General features: G+C 54.0%; 5 protein-coding genes across 5 annotated transcripts; 2 read left to right on the top strand and 3 right to left on the bottom strand.

Moving 5' to 3' along the window:
* Positions 1–928: 928 nt before the first annotated feature.
* Positions 929–1,858, bottom strand: MRS44_004958 (uncharacterized protein; the record flags this gene model as incomplete). Its single annotated transcript, XM_046280883.1, has 4 exons — positions 929–945; positions 1,000–1,414; positions 1,469–1,556; positions 1,617–1,858. The coding sequence occupies 4 exons, from the start codon at positions 1,856–1,858 to the stop codon at positions 929–931; spliced, it is 762 nt and encodes a 253-aa protein (XP_046135886.1).
* A 4,094-nt stretch (positions 1,859–5,952) lies between these two features.
* MRS44_004957 (uncharacterized protein) lies at positions 5,953–8,682 on the bottom strand (the record flags this gene model as incomplete). Its single annotated transcript, XM_065622392.1, has 4 exons — positions 5,953–6,052; positions 6,161–7,777; positions 7,830–8,112; positions 8,535–8,682. 4 exons carry the CDS (start codon positions 8,680–8,682, stop codon positions 5,953–5,955), a joined length of 2,148 nt encoding a protein of 715 aa, XP_065478464.1.
* Positions 8,683–10,612: 1,930 nt separating this feature from the next.
* Positions 10,613–10,937, top strand: MRS44_004956 (uncharacterized protein; the record flags this gene model as incomplete). The annotated part of the gene is made up of 2 exons (XM_046279383.2): positions 10,613–10,712; positions 10,777–10,937. The coding sequence occupies 2 exons, from the start codon at positions 10,613–10,615 to the stop codon at positions 10,935–10,937; spliced, it is 261 nt and encodes an 86-aa protein (XP_046135889.2).
* Positions 10,938–11,672: 735 nt separating this feature from the next.
* Positions 11,673–13,233, top strand: MRS44_004955 (uncharacterized protein; the record flags this gene model as incomplete). Its single annotated transcript, XM_065622391.1, has 2 exons — positions 11,673–11,981; positions 12,034–13,233. 2 exons carry the CDS (start codon positions 11,673–11,675, stop codon positions 13,231–13,233), a joined length of 1,509 nt encoding a protein of 502 aa, XP_065478463.1.
* A 584-nt stretch (positions 13,234–13,817) lies between these two features.
* Positions 13,818–17,372, bottom strand: MRS44_004954 (uncharacterized protein; the record flags this gene model as incomplete). Its single annotated transcript, XM_065622390.1, has 2 exons — positions 13,818–16,812; positions 16,873–17,372. 2 exons carry the CDS (start codon positions 17,370–17,372, stop codon positions 13,818–13,820), a joined length of 3,495 nt encoding a protein of 1,164 aa, XP_065478462.1.
* Between the last annotated feature and the right edge of the window lie 260 nt (positions 17,373–17,632).

The raw sequence follows: 17,632 nt of genomic DNA, 5'->3' as shown, positions 1-17,632 counted from the left end.
AGGCGGTCGAAGTGTGCCGATAAAAGGCGAAGACTTTTCCTGTTCCCACCTCCCGATCACGGCGGTGGCCGACGGGGAGGCGTGAGCATGGCGCTAGAACCGCACAATATCTGCGGCTGGGGGAAGTTAGCTCTGCCGAGGATCGGGGCTAGACTCCGGGAGCCTGGCCGGCATGACCATCAAAGATAGGGCGATTGGCTGGGCACGTGAGCTGGGGATCACGCACGCGATGTTTTCTTTTGGAGGACACACACAAAACGCGACGCACACAAAACTTGGTAAGACACACATCACATCACCAAGCATGTTCAGTCATTTGGGAGAGAACTCAGGTTTGATTCCTATCTGAATACAGAACAGAGCTGCACTCTTCAGGCTTCGCCTCGAAGTCTTGTTCAGTCCATCTTTGGTCTGCGACTTGATGGATATCTCAGCCAACGACCAAGGTCGTCAGCTTTGCTCTCCTTGTGTTTCACGCGTCCTGTCACCAGGTCGCTTTGTTTCTTCAGCCTCCTCAGGCTCGCTTCAGCAACGCTTCACGACTTTGCTGCCCCCTTCCCCTCCACTCAGCGTGTCCCTTTGATAATTAATGGCGCTCATGTCAACTGAGCGCATGCGCCGCAGGACCGGCGCGAGCAATCTATGATGTGTCGCGGGATGAGTAGTCTTATCTTTTTCCCCTTGAACCGGAATCCCTCGCAAAAATGCCCTTTCCGGCCTTCCTCGCCAACGCCGATGCAATGCAGGAAAACAATTCAAAAATGATACAAACGCAACTCGACCGCTCTGCTCGGTTGTCGAAACCAAGCAGAACGGCGAGCAATGAAAAAAGCAATCGTGGTATCGTGACGGGTTGTCTATCATACACGTCGGTAATGTGGTATAGTGGTGATCCGAGACTGTGATATCTCGAAGAGTAGATGGTGCTTTAGACCTTGCGGAAATCTAGAGTAAAAGAGTCAGCTAATGTCTGGTCGAAGAGTAAAACATGGTACGAACCTTGCAACACAGGATAGATCATCTCGAAGGCCTGGTAGATCTCCTCTCGGACCTTGGCGCCTGTCAAGACGATCTTGCCGCTGACGAAGATGAGCAGCACAATCTTGGGCTTAATCATACGGTAGATAAGACCAGGGAACAACTCGGGCTCGTAAGAACTGAAGTTGTGATGGCGCGAAGCCAGACCCTCGAGACGAATGGGGAACTTGATGTCGCAGGAGCCGACAATGTTCTGGATCTTGAAGTCGGTGAACTTGGCGTTGAAGCCGAGCTTCTGGATAATACGGGCATATTTCCGTGACGCAAGCTTCGAGTCATCTTCCGACTTGGCACCGGTGACGACCATCTTGCCAGAGGCAAAGATCAGGGCCGTGGTCTTGGGCTCGCGGATTCGCATGATGACAGCGGCGAAACGCTGGCCAGGTTAGCGACATGTCGCAACACAATGCAAACACAGAACCTATTGTACCTTAGGGTTGTACTCTGCATTTCGCGCATGCAGGGCGATGGTCTTGAGGTCAAGGCGGCAGTCAAGGTTGACAGTGGCCACGATGTTCCTTGAAGTTTGCGAGATAAGCCTCACTGAGCAGGAAAAGGTCACTCAGGAGGATACATACTGAAGAGTGGGAGTAATTCCACTAGGTCCTTGAGTGGCAGCAGGCGTAGCGGCAGGCGTCGCGGGAGTCACCCCGTTGCCATTTGCCGCCTGCTGGCCGTTGGGGGCAGGGAGCTGAGCTGCATTCCCGTTGCCAGCGGGTGGTGTCAACTCGTTGGTCGCCCCGGGAAACGACAGCGACCCAGGCGCAGTGAAGGCCTTGGCTTGCGCCGCGTTCGAGGGGTGTGTCTGGATGCCTTCCATGATTGGAGTCGGTATCGAGAGAGGTGTCAACGGTTCGTAAAAATCGCTGAACAGATCTGACAGACAATCCAGTTAGCATCGCACGCCGAAATGAGCAAAAAACGGGCGCGCTACCCACAGAGGTAGAGCGGTGCGCGATGTGGTTGTAGGCGAACACGAGAGCGATCGCCAGAATGATGAAAGAGGGAAGTTTGAAAATGGGAGAAGAAACGGGGTATTTATAGGTGGGGTAGGAGGCGGTGCAGTGAGTCAGAGAGGGGCAACCTACCAATCGGCGCGGGAGAGAAACAAGTGAATGTGTCCCCTACAAGAAAGCTGTCCAAGCGACTATGATTGTCCTCAAAAAGCGCCGAAGGCAGAGGATCAATGCAGAACGATGTGGAAGGTGATGGAGTGAAGTCGGTTGACTTTTTTGACGTGTGGTGATGTGCTCGTGAGAGTAACCAACCAACAACCAGGACTCAAGAAGACCAAGCAAGGACTTCTTTCACTTCACAGCAACTTCTTTTTATTGTTGTCTACAACAGCGCAAACCGATTTGGCGACGTCGACGGTGGCGGCGGGGGATCGCTTTCTTCCGGTCTTGGTCGGGATCAACGAAATCGATTGCGCGCAAGGAGCGATGGAGGGCAAGGAACGTGTTCCAGTTCTTTTTGCCTGGTCGCAGATGTGGGTGTCGGCACCAGGTCCTTTCTTTCCCAAACTAGAGAGCGATCACGTCTGCCAAAGGGCGAGAACGCGACGGTGAGATAACGTAAAGAAGAGAGAAATAGGGACAAGGGAGTGAGCCTTGACTTGATGAGGGTCAAAGGCTGAGATGGACAAGTGTAAAAAATGTCCGATGACTTTTTGGTGGTGGTGTGGTGTGTGGGGTGTGACGTCGTGGGGTAGCAGGTATTAGGTAGAGGAGAGCCGAACGTAAGTGGTAGGTACGTAAGGCCGTCGGTCGGGACTTCCGCGCAGGTCTTTCGAAACAGGCGGGCGAGGGGAGGCCCGGCTTCTTATAATTTTGGTCAAAGGCCGCTCAGGCAGGACACCCCAGGCAACAACGCTACCTGTGGCGTCGCCGCTGGCAGGCTTGGCAGACGCTAGTGCACGCGCTAAAGTCAATGCGGCCAATCAAACGCTATCGCGACGCTGATTTTATCTCCTTTTTCCCACCCACGCACCCCAGTCTGAGCATTGAGCCCCTGAAGTGACGCTGTAACACACTCAGAGTCGAGGTACCTAGGACCTCAAGAGGCAAGCCTCGGTTCTTTTCCATCGCATCGCATCCAATCCTGTCCATGGATCCCATCCCTGCTGCGCGCGCTCGAACTTGAAGTGCTGCAGGCTCAGATGCACAGTGAAGGAGAGCCCCAAGAGGCCTGCGATCGCCACTGCCAGGGGGTCCCGCTGCCCAATCCATGGTGGCCAGTGCCCGCTGAACAGCGAGATCACAAGCAACCTGGGAGCAAACAGTCCAGCCGTGGTCAGCCAGCATCTGTTGTCCTCGTCATCTCTCCCCCTGGACTTTCTTCTGTCCCTCCCGTCCCTCTCTCTCCCCTCCTCTTCTCTCCCAACCAACTTACTTACCGCCAACCCTCGCACCAATCTGCACGTTGGGCACAGAGGGCGAGACGACCTCGACGATGCAGCAAAACAAGAGACGGATGACGGCGCGACGGAAGCGATAAAGGACGATGACCGAGCAGCGATGAGACGAGACGACAAAAACGAACGAGAATAAGAACCGGACATCGGCAACGACTCGTGACGGACGAAAACGACGATAAGCAGCGACGGGAGCGATCACGACGGCGGAAAAGGCGGGCACAGCGGGCGGGCACCAAGACCACAGCGGCGAAAAAGCCTGACTTGACCTGGCTTGGCCTGGCCTGGCTTGACTCGTCTCGGACTTTGGGACGGGCAGCACGCAATCCGGCCGCCAGAGAGAGCGTCACAGCGCTTATCCATGGAGCCTCAATGCCCTGTGGGCCACGGGGACGGGCTGGAAATTATGGACCAGGGCCTGACCGACGGACCATGGTTGGTTGCTTTTTGGCTTTTTTTCACTCATTCATCTCAGGCTTTCTTGGGCTCGCCCCTCTCATGCTGTCGCTCCTTGCGCTGGCGCCCACCCAGAGTCGCCCCCGTTGCCCCAATCGCGTACCCCCGTCGTCGGAGCGCGCACCCACTCTTTTCAAGTTCCAGCCACCCTCGGCCCTGTCAAACCCTTTTATCGCCCCCCGTGGGACTCTCTTTTCTCATCCAACCACCCACCGACTGTCGCCAACCACCAACAGGACACCGACACCCTGAAACACGCTCTGCCCCCTTTCCTGATATTTCTCTCAGTCCGAGTGCCCCCTTGGACGCGTCGTTCTCGTTCAGTTCACAAAAGTCGTTGCGTTGCGCCCGCGTGAGTGAGTGCTTGCTTGCTTTCTGTGACGTTCGTCTCGCAAACGTCTCATGTCAGGTCACGCCATGAGAGAGCAGCAGACAGACGGTTCGGCGCATCACTTCATCTAATCTGCGCTGGATGCGCAAGGCGCTCGGCCATACCGCGCAGAGTTTTCCCTGCTCAGGCGGGAACCAGCAGGCTGTGGGTTTTTTTTTCCATTTTTTTCGTGCCCTTGGTGCCCTTGTGGCCCCAGCCGCCGGCCGATTTTGTGAGTCATTCAACTGCAACCAACCAGAGACGGGCTGGCATGAGTCCTGTCGCGACACCAGGGAGGCTGGTTCTGTGCGGCCCTTGACTGGCTGTTTGCATCACGTACCCAGTACAAGGGCTTCGTGAGTGACTGTCAGCAAGCTTTGAACCAGGCTCCGTGATGTTGATGCCTTCTCTCGTCTTGCTCATGTGTTCTGGTTTTTTATTATCTCCTTCACCGCAAGAGAAGCCATGCGGCGACTTGCATCCTCCGTACAGGCGATGGGGTCGAGGCTCCAGCAGCTATGTGAATGTTGGGCCAGGCTGCATTGAGGCCACGTTTCCCTCGGGGTGACCAGACGCCCGAGTGGTGACGCGAAAATTTCGATTGTCCAAGGATCGCCCAGTACCGTTACCTCTTACGAGAACGCGTCCGTGATGGGGGGGTTGCTGACTGAAGTACCTCACTAACAATTTCTTGATTTTGCGACCTTGGGGCTTGTGCCCGCCTTTGTTTGAATCTCCACCCGTCTCCGCTCAACGCCCTGACCTGGTTTTATCAAGCAAAGATCCCTTGCGGACCAGCCTCACTTGAAATTCCCCAGGGTTTTCTACCAGGGTCGCCCTGTCGTACTAGCTTATTCTCCCATTGCAATCTTGATGGATCCCCAAACGACTCCGCACACGAGGGAAAAGGTTGATCAAGAGGATGACCTCTGGGGCCCAGTCCTCGCTTGGGAAAAACTTGTCCGGCCCTTGGCATCCATCCGGAGGACCACTGTTGTTGAAGCTCTTCACGAACTCCCTGGGCATGCATGCTGACGGCTAAGTCAAGCACGAACCGAATGCGACTGTGCAGAACAAGTTCTTCTTCCCTTGCTCACCTGCAACACTAGCCGTCGCACAAGCAAACAGGCACAAGCAAGACGCTCGAGACAGCCTGCAGCGCTGTTGCTGTTGGCCGTGGAATGTCGCCGCGAATGCATCCATCTGCTCAGCCTCGATGTAGGTTTCTCTCTGATTCCGTGTCACGGTTGCCGCGCTCCCTCATGGGCAAGCAAGGGCCACCTACCATGACCGCTCTCCACATGTTCGAGGTTCTAGATCTCAAACCATCTCCATCTGCTCGCATAGAGCGCCAGCGCCGGAATCCATGCGGCTCCGATACCTTATTTTTTGCCTGCCGGCTAAAAGGAGCTCATCAACAACATGGGAGGTGCCGCATGTCACTTGTTGCCGCATGTCAATCACGTCCAGTCCATTCTCGAAAGTTCTCTTCATGTCTGAGATCATGTTGTTTTTCGCCGACTCCGATGCCCAACCAAATCAGAATCCCCCTCCTCTGGCTCTGGCCATATTTACGTCTCATCCTCACGCGCCGAGTATGCATCCAGGTATACAAAATCAGGTATCATACACAAAGTAAAGAAACAAAAACAGAACATCAGGGCTTGTTCGGCCCTTAGGTCATATAGTACTTGGGACCCTCGCCTCCCTGCGGCACCTGCCAGTTGATGTCTTGGTTGGGAGCCTTGATGTCGCACGTCTTGCAGTGAATACAGCTGTTGCAGAGATGTTAGCAATGAGGTCGTCATGATGATGCGCGTTCTCTCCCCCATGTCTCACGAGGAAGAGTGAGGCTTCAAGGGGCGGTGGGGAGTTTGACTTACTTTTGGGCGTTGATCTGGAACCGCACGCCGTGAGGCTTGGACTCATCCTCGACGTACTCGTAGACGCCGGCCGGGCAGAAGCGGTTCTCGACGCCCTTGAAGGGCGGGTATGTCTCTTCGGTGTGGGCGTCCCAGTCCTTGACCTGCAGGTGGACAGGCTGGTCCTCTTCGTGGTTCGTACCGGTGCGGGAGACGCTCGTAAGGATGTCAAAGGTGATCTTGCCATCGGGCTTCTCGTACTCGATCTTGGGGAACTTGTCGGCGGGCTGGGTGGCGGCGTGGTCGGGAGTCTTGTGCTTGAGGGTCCAGGGGACACGGCCCTTCAAGAGGTAGGCCTCGAGGCCGGAGTACATGACGCCGCCGTAGAGGCCAAGCGGGGTGTGGAAGGACGGTCGCATGTTGCGCACCTCCTTGAGCTCCTTCCAGATGGATGACTTTCGCAGGTTGTTCTCGTAGTCATACAGGAAGACTGTGCCGTCATCCTTCTGCTCGCTGAGGGCGGTCCAGGCGGCCTCGGCGGCGAGCATACCAGACTTCATGGCGTTGTGAGTGCCCTTGACCTTGGGGACGTTGACGAAGCCAGCTGAGTCTCCGATGAGAGCACCACCGGGGAAAGCGACCTTGGGGATGGACTGGAAACCACCCTCGATGAGGGCGCGCGCACCATATGAGATACACTTGCCGCCCTCGAGGACATTGCGGAAGAGGGGGTGGAGCTTGAGCTTCTGGAACTCCTGGTAGGGCGAAAGCCAAGGGTTCTGGTAGTCGAGCGACACGACAAGACCCAGCTGGACGAGGTTATCACCAAAATGATACATAAAGGACCCTCCGTACACATCCTTGGACAGAGGGTAACCCATTGAGTGCACAACCAGACCCTTCTCGAACTTGGCGGGGTCAATCTCCCAGACCTCCTTGATACCCAGGCCGTAGGTCTGGTGCTGGCTGTCTCGGCGCAAGTCAAACTTGTTAATGACCTGCTTGCTCAAGCTGCCGTGGCAACCCTCGCCAAACATTGTGACTCTGGCGTGGAACTCCATACCACGCTCAAACGTCTCCTTGGGCTTGCCGTCGCGGCCAATGCCAAGGTCATTAGTAGCAACGCCCTTGACAGCACCGCCGGGGCCATAGACGACCTCGGAGGCAGCAAAGCCCGGGTAGACCTCGACGCCGACCTCCTCGGCGCGCTCACCCAACCACTTGACGAATTGGTTCAAGCTGACAATGTAGTTTCCGTGGTTGCTCATCTGCGGAGGTGCGGGGATAGGAATCGCGGCCGTCTTGGTGAGGAAGCGCATGCGGTCGTTGCCGGCCGGGGTCGCATGCTCGAAGCGGTTGGGGTTGTCCTCGTCGAGCCAGTCGGGGATAAGCTCGTTGATAGCGGTAGGCTGGATCACGGCGCCGGAGAGGATGTGAGCACCGATATCACCGGCCTTTTCGAGTACAAGGACACGGAAGTCCTCGTTACCGGCCTCGTTGGCGAGCTGCTTAAGGCGGATAGCAGCGCTGAGCCCCGCGGGGCCGGCACCAACGATACAGACGTCGACCTCGTCGGCCTCACGCTCGATGCTCGCGGGATCAAAGTCTTCGTCGGAATCACGGAGACGAGAGGTAGTACTAAAGGTCCGGGATGCCATTGGCACCCTCATGACGGGCCATGCGGTGGTACTCCTCCTCGAGAGGCAGGATCTGGCCGTCGCGGGACAGAAGCTGGACCTTGCGGGCCGCCATTGGGAACGTGAGAGCACCCGCGAGCTGCGCTGGACGCAGCGCGATACAGGTCTGGGAGCCGCCGACATGATGGAGGGAGACTGAGAGGGATTGAAGACGCTGCGAAGCCTGGCCTGCGGGGGAGGAGAGGGATGGAGGGAAGCTTTTCAAGTCCTGAGGGGCAACCGGCGAGTCGAGCAGCTTTTCGCCGTTTTCCCTTGTGCCCTGCCCTGCCAGCCCAGCTGCGAGAGCAAAAAGAGCCGGTAGTGGGGAACGTGCCGGTGCCGGGGGTGTGTGATGCCGGTCTCTGGTTGCTGACGATGGTGGGAATTGACCATTAAGTGACTGGCAATTGGCTCGTCGGTGGGTGTCTGGTTAGCAGAAGACGAGGGGACTCGCTCGAGTCTTGGGTGAGTTGCGTCACTTGGTCACGACGGGAGTCTCTCTTCAACGGTCTACAGTACAGAGAACAGGGTCCCGGTGGGATTTTCCTGTTAAGGCAAGATATTTATCCGCCTGCTCAGCATTATCCCCATCCCTGGTGCAGGAGACGAGGGATTCTTGCATCTGAGGGCGTCCTCGTCGGCGCTCGGGATTTCATAGCCGAAGAGGGACGAGGTTAGGACCTACAAGAGACCGGAACCGAGGACGCAGATGGACGTACCATGGGCTCCAGCGGCACCGGGTGACGAGCCAGAGCTCGGCTCCGGAGGGAGGTAGAGGCCAGGTATTGGCCAGGTACTTGATTGCAAGAATGGGGGTGGATGTTGACTTTCACGTTTCAATCTGGGGTAAGGTTGAACCGCTAGCATGTGGAAATGTCATCATCCATTGGGGCACGTGCTTTGAGGCATCTCTACGCATTTTGTGTTGTGTCTAACATGAGGCTTCACTTGCTACAAGACGATGCATTTTTTATTTAGTCTTTCTCTGTGATGATGAAGCACAACATTGTCAATTCGATATTCCATCGACCAGGATGATGCTCTAGTACTTACGTCAATACTATACCCCCCAAGCTCTCCCCCTCGGGATCCTTGTGCTCTTTGGCCGATGCTCAGACTCGGCTTCTTCCGGCTTCTCACCGCGGCTTTGGCTACCGGCGCATTGCTTCGGCCCAAATAGCCTATTTCGCCGTCACTTGCCTTGCAATGCCTTGCGACGGTTAAACAGCAAAAACGTCAAAGAATAAAGCCACGGCTTCTTGGATCTGCATGCCACAACGTGTACGGTGATGGTGACAGCGACCGGGAGGGGCTGGCCGATTCTGCGCGTCCCTGGCAGGTGGTTTGATCCGTGAGGGTGTGGGAGATCTGTGCTTTGAGGAGTGGCTTGATGTGGTGCGAGATCCTGGTCGGGATTCACTAACCGATAAGGATGCTATTGACAGCTATTCGCGACCTCCAACTCTCATGTCCAGAACATGAAAGGCTATTTAATTATTCGGATATCACCTATGGAACTTGTCTCTCGACTACTAATTACTCTCTTGCAATACAGTATCTCAACGTACCAAGCTGTATAAGTCAACGCCGGATAACCACGGGCAGCTGCGGTTCTCACCGTCTCTTAGATGTCGTATGTATCGTCGAGCCACTTCAACATTTGTGCATGATAGAATCCACCGATGAGGGAAATTTGAAGAATTCGGGTTTATGGCGGTGACTTGGGTAGGTTATCGAGTGATGTGGTCTTGCATCTGCGAGATATCAAAACTCGTGTTAGTCGAGCCGCCGGCTGGCCACTTTGGGTCTGGGGGTGTAAGTGACAAGTAGCCTTCACACCACGTCAACAACGCTTCGGAGGCATATTATCACAGTAGAAAGGCCCGGGTCTCGATTAGAATCCATACGCATTTAACCATTCATTTACCACATCGTATGCATACCCATGGGCGTGATTACACACCTCCAAAAACAATAGAGGAGATTGGCAATCAGCTACCCTACACACGGAGTAGAAGCCAGGGGTCAACGTCATACGCAGACACTGATCCATGCCCTTGCATGGACACAGGAAGTATGGTCAAAGCTCGCTTCATATCCCGGCATTGTGTATCAGTTGGCTCTGAAGCTTGACTGGTGAATATTCACCTACCTTATCGACCCTGAAAATACAGGGCACGGACAGCTTGTAAAGACGCAGGAAATGAGTCCAAGATTCAGAGCCTAGACACCTACCCAACATGTACCGGATGAAGGATCATGCTCTCGGATTATGACACCCAACTCCGTCCCAAATTCACAATAATCGTCACATCGAGGCGTGAACGAGGGTCTAGTTAGCCACGGGCGAGGCAATCACTGTTGTCATGTGAATCACTGAACACCAATGGTTTGCCTGAAGGATTCTGCGTGAATAAGATATACGGATTCACCAGTATGCTACAATGAATGTGACAATTTTAGGAGTATAAATCTATCTGCTAGATATTTCTCTCATTGGACATCCCCAAGTTGGACACCCCGACTAGGTCACTCGCCCTCATCCCAGCGACCCTCCCCCATCGTCCAGCCAACTTCTACCATCTCATCCAGAATGAATACAACCAACAACGGCATCGACATTATCGGGGACTGTGTGAGGCTGATCAACGAGGCCCTGCCAAGGATGTGCCTGACCCATATCGGTTACCCGTACATCGAAGTGTCTGTACATCCCTGCGTAATCCTCACACACGATGCCATACCCCATATCAACCTATGCGCCCAAAGCTTGGCGGGCGTCGCGGTATGTGTAAACATGGGCCTACCAGGGATTCAACGGACCCTCAAGGAACTGGCCGAGAGCGGAGCTCCCTGGACCGACTTCCAGGCAGTCAGATATCAGTTCGCGGCGCCAGGTATGATATTCATCTGGTCCCGCCAACTTGAATCGACTGTGATCAAGTGCTGACTTTTGTTTAGTATGCAACTCGACCATCATCAACTCGGGTGTTGCCAATTCGACCATCGTCAACTCGACCGTCGTCAGCTCAGGCGTTGTCGAACCGGCCGTTCCCGACTCGATCAATCTTGACAACTACATGTTCGATGATGGATGGTTAGAAGAATTGCCGCAAAAGTAAAGGATGTACAGAATGACGATGAACGATAGACATAGACGTGGACGGCATAGAGAGATAGATTATAGACGGCCCTGATAATAATACTCTTTTGGTGTCTTGCAGCACTAACACGGGATTGGTCACAGACTTGTGCACTCGCTAACTTGGTCCATTCGCGATCCAGCCGTTGAACTCCTTGATTGTCTAGTCTCCCCTGGGTAATGTTGATCTCCAAGATGTGGCCAGAAAAGGCAATTCTATAGGGCTGTCGGAGATGACCTAAAAATATCCCGAGGGACGTGCCGAGGTTGAGCTTCTCTACATTAACCTTCTTTACCCTAGTAGTGAAAAGAGAATTACTCGTATTGGGGTCAAAAGGTGGAATAGGTCTTGCTGTCCAGATGGTGTGGCCTGGTTACAAGACTGAATTGCCGTGACATACGAAACACCAAGAAAGCCATCAAGAACAAGAAATCGCAGACGAACTGTTATGTTGCTGCAAAGAAGAATCCGGCAGATCTGCCCCTGAAGGTCTTGGCTCAAGCCCCCAATACGAGACCCGGCTTCCGTTTCCCCAGATTAAGTGCCAGGGGTCAGGAGCCGCTATTGGTCACAGCTCACATCCCCAAACCGCCCATCATGGATCTGAGATCTATGCTTTTCCCCTTTCGCTGGCTTCACTCAGCAGAAACACCCATCCCACAATGCTTCCGGGGTAATAATTGACCGTCAGCAGATGACGACTCCATTGTCGCCATGTCTAGACCCGTCTCTCTTCTGCTGCTGGCCGCCGTAGCCGTCTCGGCCGGCTGTCCCAACTATGAGCAGTATGCCCGTCAAGGCCATGAGCCCTCGTCTGGGGGCCGCTTTCATTTTCCCTTTCAGCGTCCGAGTCAGGAGTGTCGGACCTACTCTGTCCCCGCCGTTGAGCACCTCATCTACGAGGAGATGACGGAGCTCATCACCGATCCCGATCTCTTTCACCTGTTCCAGAATACGTGGCCTAACACGGTCGATACTACGATTAAATGGCGGGGTGTCGCGGCTGATAACCCGGACGAGGAGGTTAGTCGCTATATCAGTTAGTCTTTCTTAAATATGCTAACATTATGTATAGCTGGCCTTCATCACGACCGGCGATATCAATGCCATGTGGCTCCGCGACAGCGCCAACCAGCTCCAGTCTTACAAGTCCATCCTCTCCCCTGCCAAGCCCCCCAAGGACGAGAACGACATCGCCTCCCTCTTCCGCGGCGCAATCAACCTCCAGGCCAGGTACATTCGCAACGCGCCCTTCTGCAACGCCTTCCACCCTCCGCCCGAGGCCAAGCTCCGCCGCGCGAAGCGATCGCTCGAAGCCCGCGACACCGTCAACCCCAAGTACGATGGGGAGGTTGTGTTTGAGTGCAAGTATGAGCTCGACTCGCTTGCTGCTTTTCTTCAGATGTCGTGGGACTACTACGAAAAGACGGACGATGGTGCGTTCTTTGGAAAGTTTGGTTGGGTAGAGGCCGTCAAGAAGCTGCTCAAAGTCGCTGAGCACATGCAAGAGGGTACCTACGACAAGGATGGCAGAGTTCAGGATTCAGTCTACAAGTGGCTACGCAACTCGGACAGCGCATCCGAGACCGTGTCCAACCACGGCCGCGGCGCGCCCGTCAAGGGCCACATCGGTCTTGTACGCAGTTTCTTCCGACCGTCAGACGACGCGTGCATCTATCAATACTTTATTCCCGCCAACATGATGTTTGCGCGGTACCTCGCGTCGTGCGCAAAAATCATGTCGCCCCTGGATCAGGAGGTGGCTCAGCAGATGGAGGAGCTTGCTGGAGGGATCGAGACTGGCATTAACGAGTATGGCATTGTGAAGCACCCCAAGTTTGGTGAGATGTATGCCTATGAGGTGGACGGCTTTGGATCTTATAACCTCATGGTATATCACACATGCGATCCTAAACTAGTAGAGGATATGCTAACCGGTACTCAGGACGATGCAAACTTGCCCTCCCTGCTGAGTATTCCACATATTGGCTACAAGCCCGCCTCACCACATCTCTACAACAACACACGCGCCTTTGTCCTCAGCTCATCTAACCCATACTACGCAAGGGGTCCTATCCTCAACGCCACAGGCGGACCGCATCTCGGCCCGGGCATGGCGTGGCCAATGGGTCTCATCGTCCAGCTCATGACGAGCGACGACGACGATGAGATTGTCAATGGCATCTGGCAGTTGATGAACTCGACGGCTGGGCTCGGCCTGATCCACGAGACGGTCAACAGCTACGACGAGAATCAATGGACGAGATCATGGTGAGTTTCTTGAGATGCTATTGGTTACTGCCGAGCTAACGTGTGAGAATAGGTTCTCGTGGGCGAATGGACTATTCGGACAGATGATTTTGGATCTCTGGAGGCGAAAACCGATGCTGGTAGCTAGGAACTATCAGGAGTTATAACACGACTTACACCATAGATATACGGCCGAATTAATGATTATTCTTTAATGCGAAAGTGCAATCTCGTCAAATGATAATATCTGATCGTTTCTGTACATGACTCGGATAATCGCCAACTGATATTCTCTTGGGAAACATTAGAGTTATTCATGAATTACGGCGGCGTCACCTGGTCTGATGTGAAGGAACGGAAGAACTTAACCAGGGCCTTGACGTTATATACCCTCAACGCTCTGGCTCCACTACTCTGGTTCAGCAGCCATCTATATAGCGAGAAGTCATCAACACAGATAATTGCGGAAATTACTTCCATTCCTATGTATTCTAAGATGCTCGGTCCTGAATTCATTCACTCCCATCCATGTACATTCCAGTCGCTAATGCAAATCATTCTGCCACTCCATAACTACCTATATCCCCCAAAGTAATCGCATCATGATAACTAACTGAGATCAAACCCAGCCCCTGACGTAACAGCATAAAGCAGTTTCTCCCGAAGCACCGCCTCGGTCTTGTATCTCGGCAGTTTCAGGAGGTTGACACACGTGCTCGTACTCGGAAGTCTGTCCTCATCTGTGCCGCCGTCGCGGATGCTGAACTTGGGATTCAGTTGTGAAAAGCCCAACAGCGGCGCTCTCGGCGTCGAGCTGACATACTTGAGCACGCTGCGACGTTGTGAGTCTGTGAACCCGCGCATCACCTTCCAGAACAGCTTGATCGTGTCGTGCTCTTGGCCATCATCACCAATCTCGTACAGACCGCTGTAGACAGTGTTGCGGCGGAGATCATCGATGTCAATCTCGGACGAGTCACCGCCGACGAGGCGCTGCAACTCAGATTGGTTGAACATGGAGAGCCACGAAGGGCGGATGATGCCTCGAAGCCCACGGAGGAAAGCTGCTGTCTGCAGAGAGGGCTGCACCACCAGACGATGTCGGGCAACGTACGAAATGTACAGTAGTCGGTTGTCGTTGGTAACATGTACCTGATCCCCGTTGGCAATCAGCTTCTTGGTGATGGTCTTGACAGGTTGGCCTGGTTGAGAGACCTGGTCTTCGATGGTAAAGTCGATCCCCAGCTCCGAGATGTCTCCTGAGTAGTTCTTGAGACGCAACATTCCGTTGTACAGATCCTCGTCCATGTCTCGAAGGTCGTTTACGCTGCCCTTGTAGTTGTTCTCGTCGTTGGGGCCAGTCGATGCCCACTTGAGAAGAAAGAAGCCGGCAAAGGCCAGGTCGACCAGAATACCCTCGTACATGCACTTGCCCACGATTCTGCCCAGAAACTCGAACCGTCTCAGTTGACTTGTCACGAACTCTCTGAACTCGGGATCCTCTTCGGATAGTCCACTTTCCCGCAACGACTCTCGGAGAACGTCCATGGCGGTAGGGTCAGGGAACAATAGTCCCTTCTCGTTCGAGGTAAACATGCCAGCCCCTTCGTGGTTGCCAAAAGCCTCTGATGTGACGCTGATGAGAAACTCTTTGGTGACACCACCTCCATCTATGCCTGCCTCAGCGGTACCGAACTGGTCTACAAAGGTGATCTGTATTGGGTCTTTGAAACCCTCACCAAGCTCGTAGAACTGCTTGTACGCATCTTCGAAGAGTCTCTTTCGTCGGATTTGGGCGTGGTGCTTGTTGAACGGATTGAAGTGGCGAGGCATATTGCCTTCCCGATGGCCTCGATCGAGTTGGATGAACTGACGGAATATCATGACTCGGGTTTCGAAGGGCACTACAAACGGCATGTGTTTGAGAATCTCCAGCTTAGGTCCCATCTCTGCCAACCGCCGCTCCCTCATGGCCCGGGTTTGCTGGGCTTTCAGTTGTTCGAGTCTGACACGCCGTGAAAGACTCTGGCCGCCGAATGTGGAAAAGACTCTGAGAGGATCCTCCTCTTCCTCATCCTCGCTGTCTCCAGAGTCTTCCTCGTTCTGTCGTTTCTCTTCTGCAATTACGGCGCTGATAAAGTCTTCCTTGTCAAGTTTGTCCGTCATGAGCCAATGGTTCGTTGGCAGGAACTGCTTTCTGGAGTCTCTCTCGTAAAGCATCTTCATCGCTACAGTGACGATGCTTCGTAGACTGTCCAAACCCAACCTTGCTGGGCCCTTTAGTGAAGAAAGTGCGGTGGCATCTTGCACCGGCGGAGAAATCGAGGCGCCCAAGTACGAGTTCACGCGAGACTTGGCAGCTGCTTCGAGTGCTTCTCGAGACTTGGAGAGTTCCTGGGCCTTGTAATGAAGGGTGAAGGCTGTGTTCTTGAGGAACATGGTAAGCAGCCTGACGTCTTCCAGGGACAAGCTGCAGGATCGAATTCGAGATGTCGATGAGTTGCTCTGCAAAAGCTGTGGATAGATCCCACTGAAGAAGTCTTCATCGTCGCTTAGTCGCAGGATAAAGATATACAGCTCAAGGAACAAAAGAATAATCCGCCAATCTTGCTCCTCAGCCGAGCTGCTCGAGGCACCTGATGTACTCGGCGTCACGCCCAAATACCTGCGCAGCACGTCGATAGGCTGTTCTGATCCTGTCATTAGTTTATTGAACACTGAAGTCTTCCTCATGATACCCCACAGAAACTTGACTGTTGGGACATCACCGGAGGGTGTAGGAATCTCCTCGAGAAACAGACGCATTCGAATGTCGTCGCTGCTGGCCGGAAAGCATTGAAGCAGAGTTAATATGTAACCTGCCAAGAGGCTTACGCCCTGAAACTCGTGATGTGAAGATCCTGCTAGGTTGACAGAAAAGTCGCGTAGTGTTTGCGAGATGCCATTGCTCTCCACCAAGGATGTCAACTTGGTCGCGATATACGGATCCAGTACGAGATGCTCATCCGCGGCGTCTTCGTCACCCGACCCTTCATTTGGCGACTTTGTTGACAATCGAACGCTGATAGCGGAAGAAAGAGCAGCCAGCTGAGTGTACAGAGTTTCTAAAATTGCAGAGCCCGTGGTGGTATTGGTGCTGGATCGGCCCAAGTCGATGAAGTGAGCCAACTGCCAGAGGAGAGCATCCTCTGAATTTTGGGCATTAGACACAGAAGGCTGTCCTTCTATTATCGCTCTTGATAAATCGGGGAGAGAGATATTCTTGGATAAGACAGCAATGTTGGTCTCGAAAAAGTACAGGTTGCTGGCTGTGAGGAAAGAAAAGGCGTATGCATGATAGACTCTCGAAGCTCCTCCAAATGAGTTAGTATTACGTTCCTTCATGATAACCTGGTGCAACGTACCACTTGCAGAATCAACTCCCAGTGGTGCAGATAGAGCTTGTAACACAATATCTGGCCACTGGCCGGGCAGCTGTTGGGCCTGACATATTTTCGCGATCACCGTGTAGTATCTATCGACCGAGGGAAGAACCAAGTTCGGGGAACTGGCTATTATTCGTATCGCGAGCTTGCCAAGGAGCTGTGCATCTTCAGATAACTGCCTGTACGACGTGGTTAGATAGCCTTCACATGATGCCAAGCCCGAGCTGCTGTGCACATACCCTGCCGAAACGGACGTATCTAGCGCCTCAACAAGAAGTCGAACAAGTCGTTCTAGGCGCGCTGGATGGGTTCTGGATGGGACAATCGCTTCAAGAGGGACAGATTCGGTATCACGTGCATAACGGATTGCTCGTCGAATGTCGTCATCTCGTCGTGGCGAGAAAACGAGGAGGAGTAGAGGGAAAGCCCGGGGAAGTCTGTCTTTGGGGCTGCCAGCAGCATCTGAGGCGTAGAGTTTATCAAATGCAGCTCGCTGAGATTCACGCAACGCTGCCCTTGTTCTGTGACCCCTCCAGACCCGCTGGATCTTTACGGCCGACTTGATCTTTTGGCGCTCAGCTTGTCGTTTCTCGCGTTCGGCCTGTGCGTTCGAGACTGTCTTGCTGGCGTTGGAGACGGCGGATGGGCTCCATGAAGTGTTGGCAAAGGGGTTGCCCGCGGAACCACTGAGGTTGACGTTTCGAGGACGTCTCGAATTGCCCGTGAACGTGGAAAACATGGCTGCGGCGAGCGGCACGAGGAGGGGGCGGGACGATGATGAGTTTCGGTTGTAGAGGTATCAGAGTCAGTCGTGCGAGCGAAACATGGTCAACCGTTGTCGTCGGGCGTATCGATACGATCGTGATGCTCCTTCTAGAAGATTCAGCTTCTAGGCTCAGTCAGCGACGGGTGCGTGCCGTCTTCGGCGTTTGGAGATGGCAGTGGGGAATTGGAGAGGTGAGGTCACCATCCTGGGGGGGCTAGCTCCCTGATAAGATA

Source organism: Fusarium solani (genome assembly GCF_023522795.1).
Source record: "Fusarium solani strain SB1 chromosome Unknown bctg00000002, whole genome shotgun sequence".
In the NCBI taxonomy this organism is placed as follows: domain Eukaryota; kingdom Fungi; phylum Ascomycota; class Sordariomycetes; order Hypocreales; family Nectriaceae; genus Fusarium; species Fusarium solani.
Note: the sequence above shows the minus strand (reverse complement) of the source record. Positions and strands in the feature narration are given on the sequence as shown.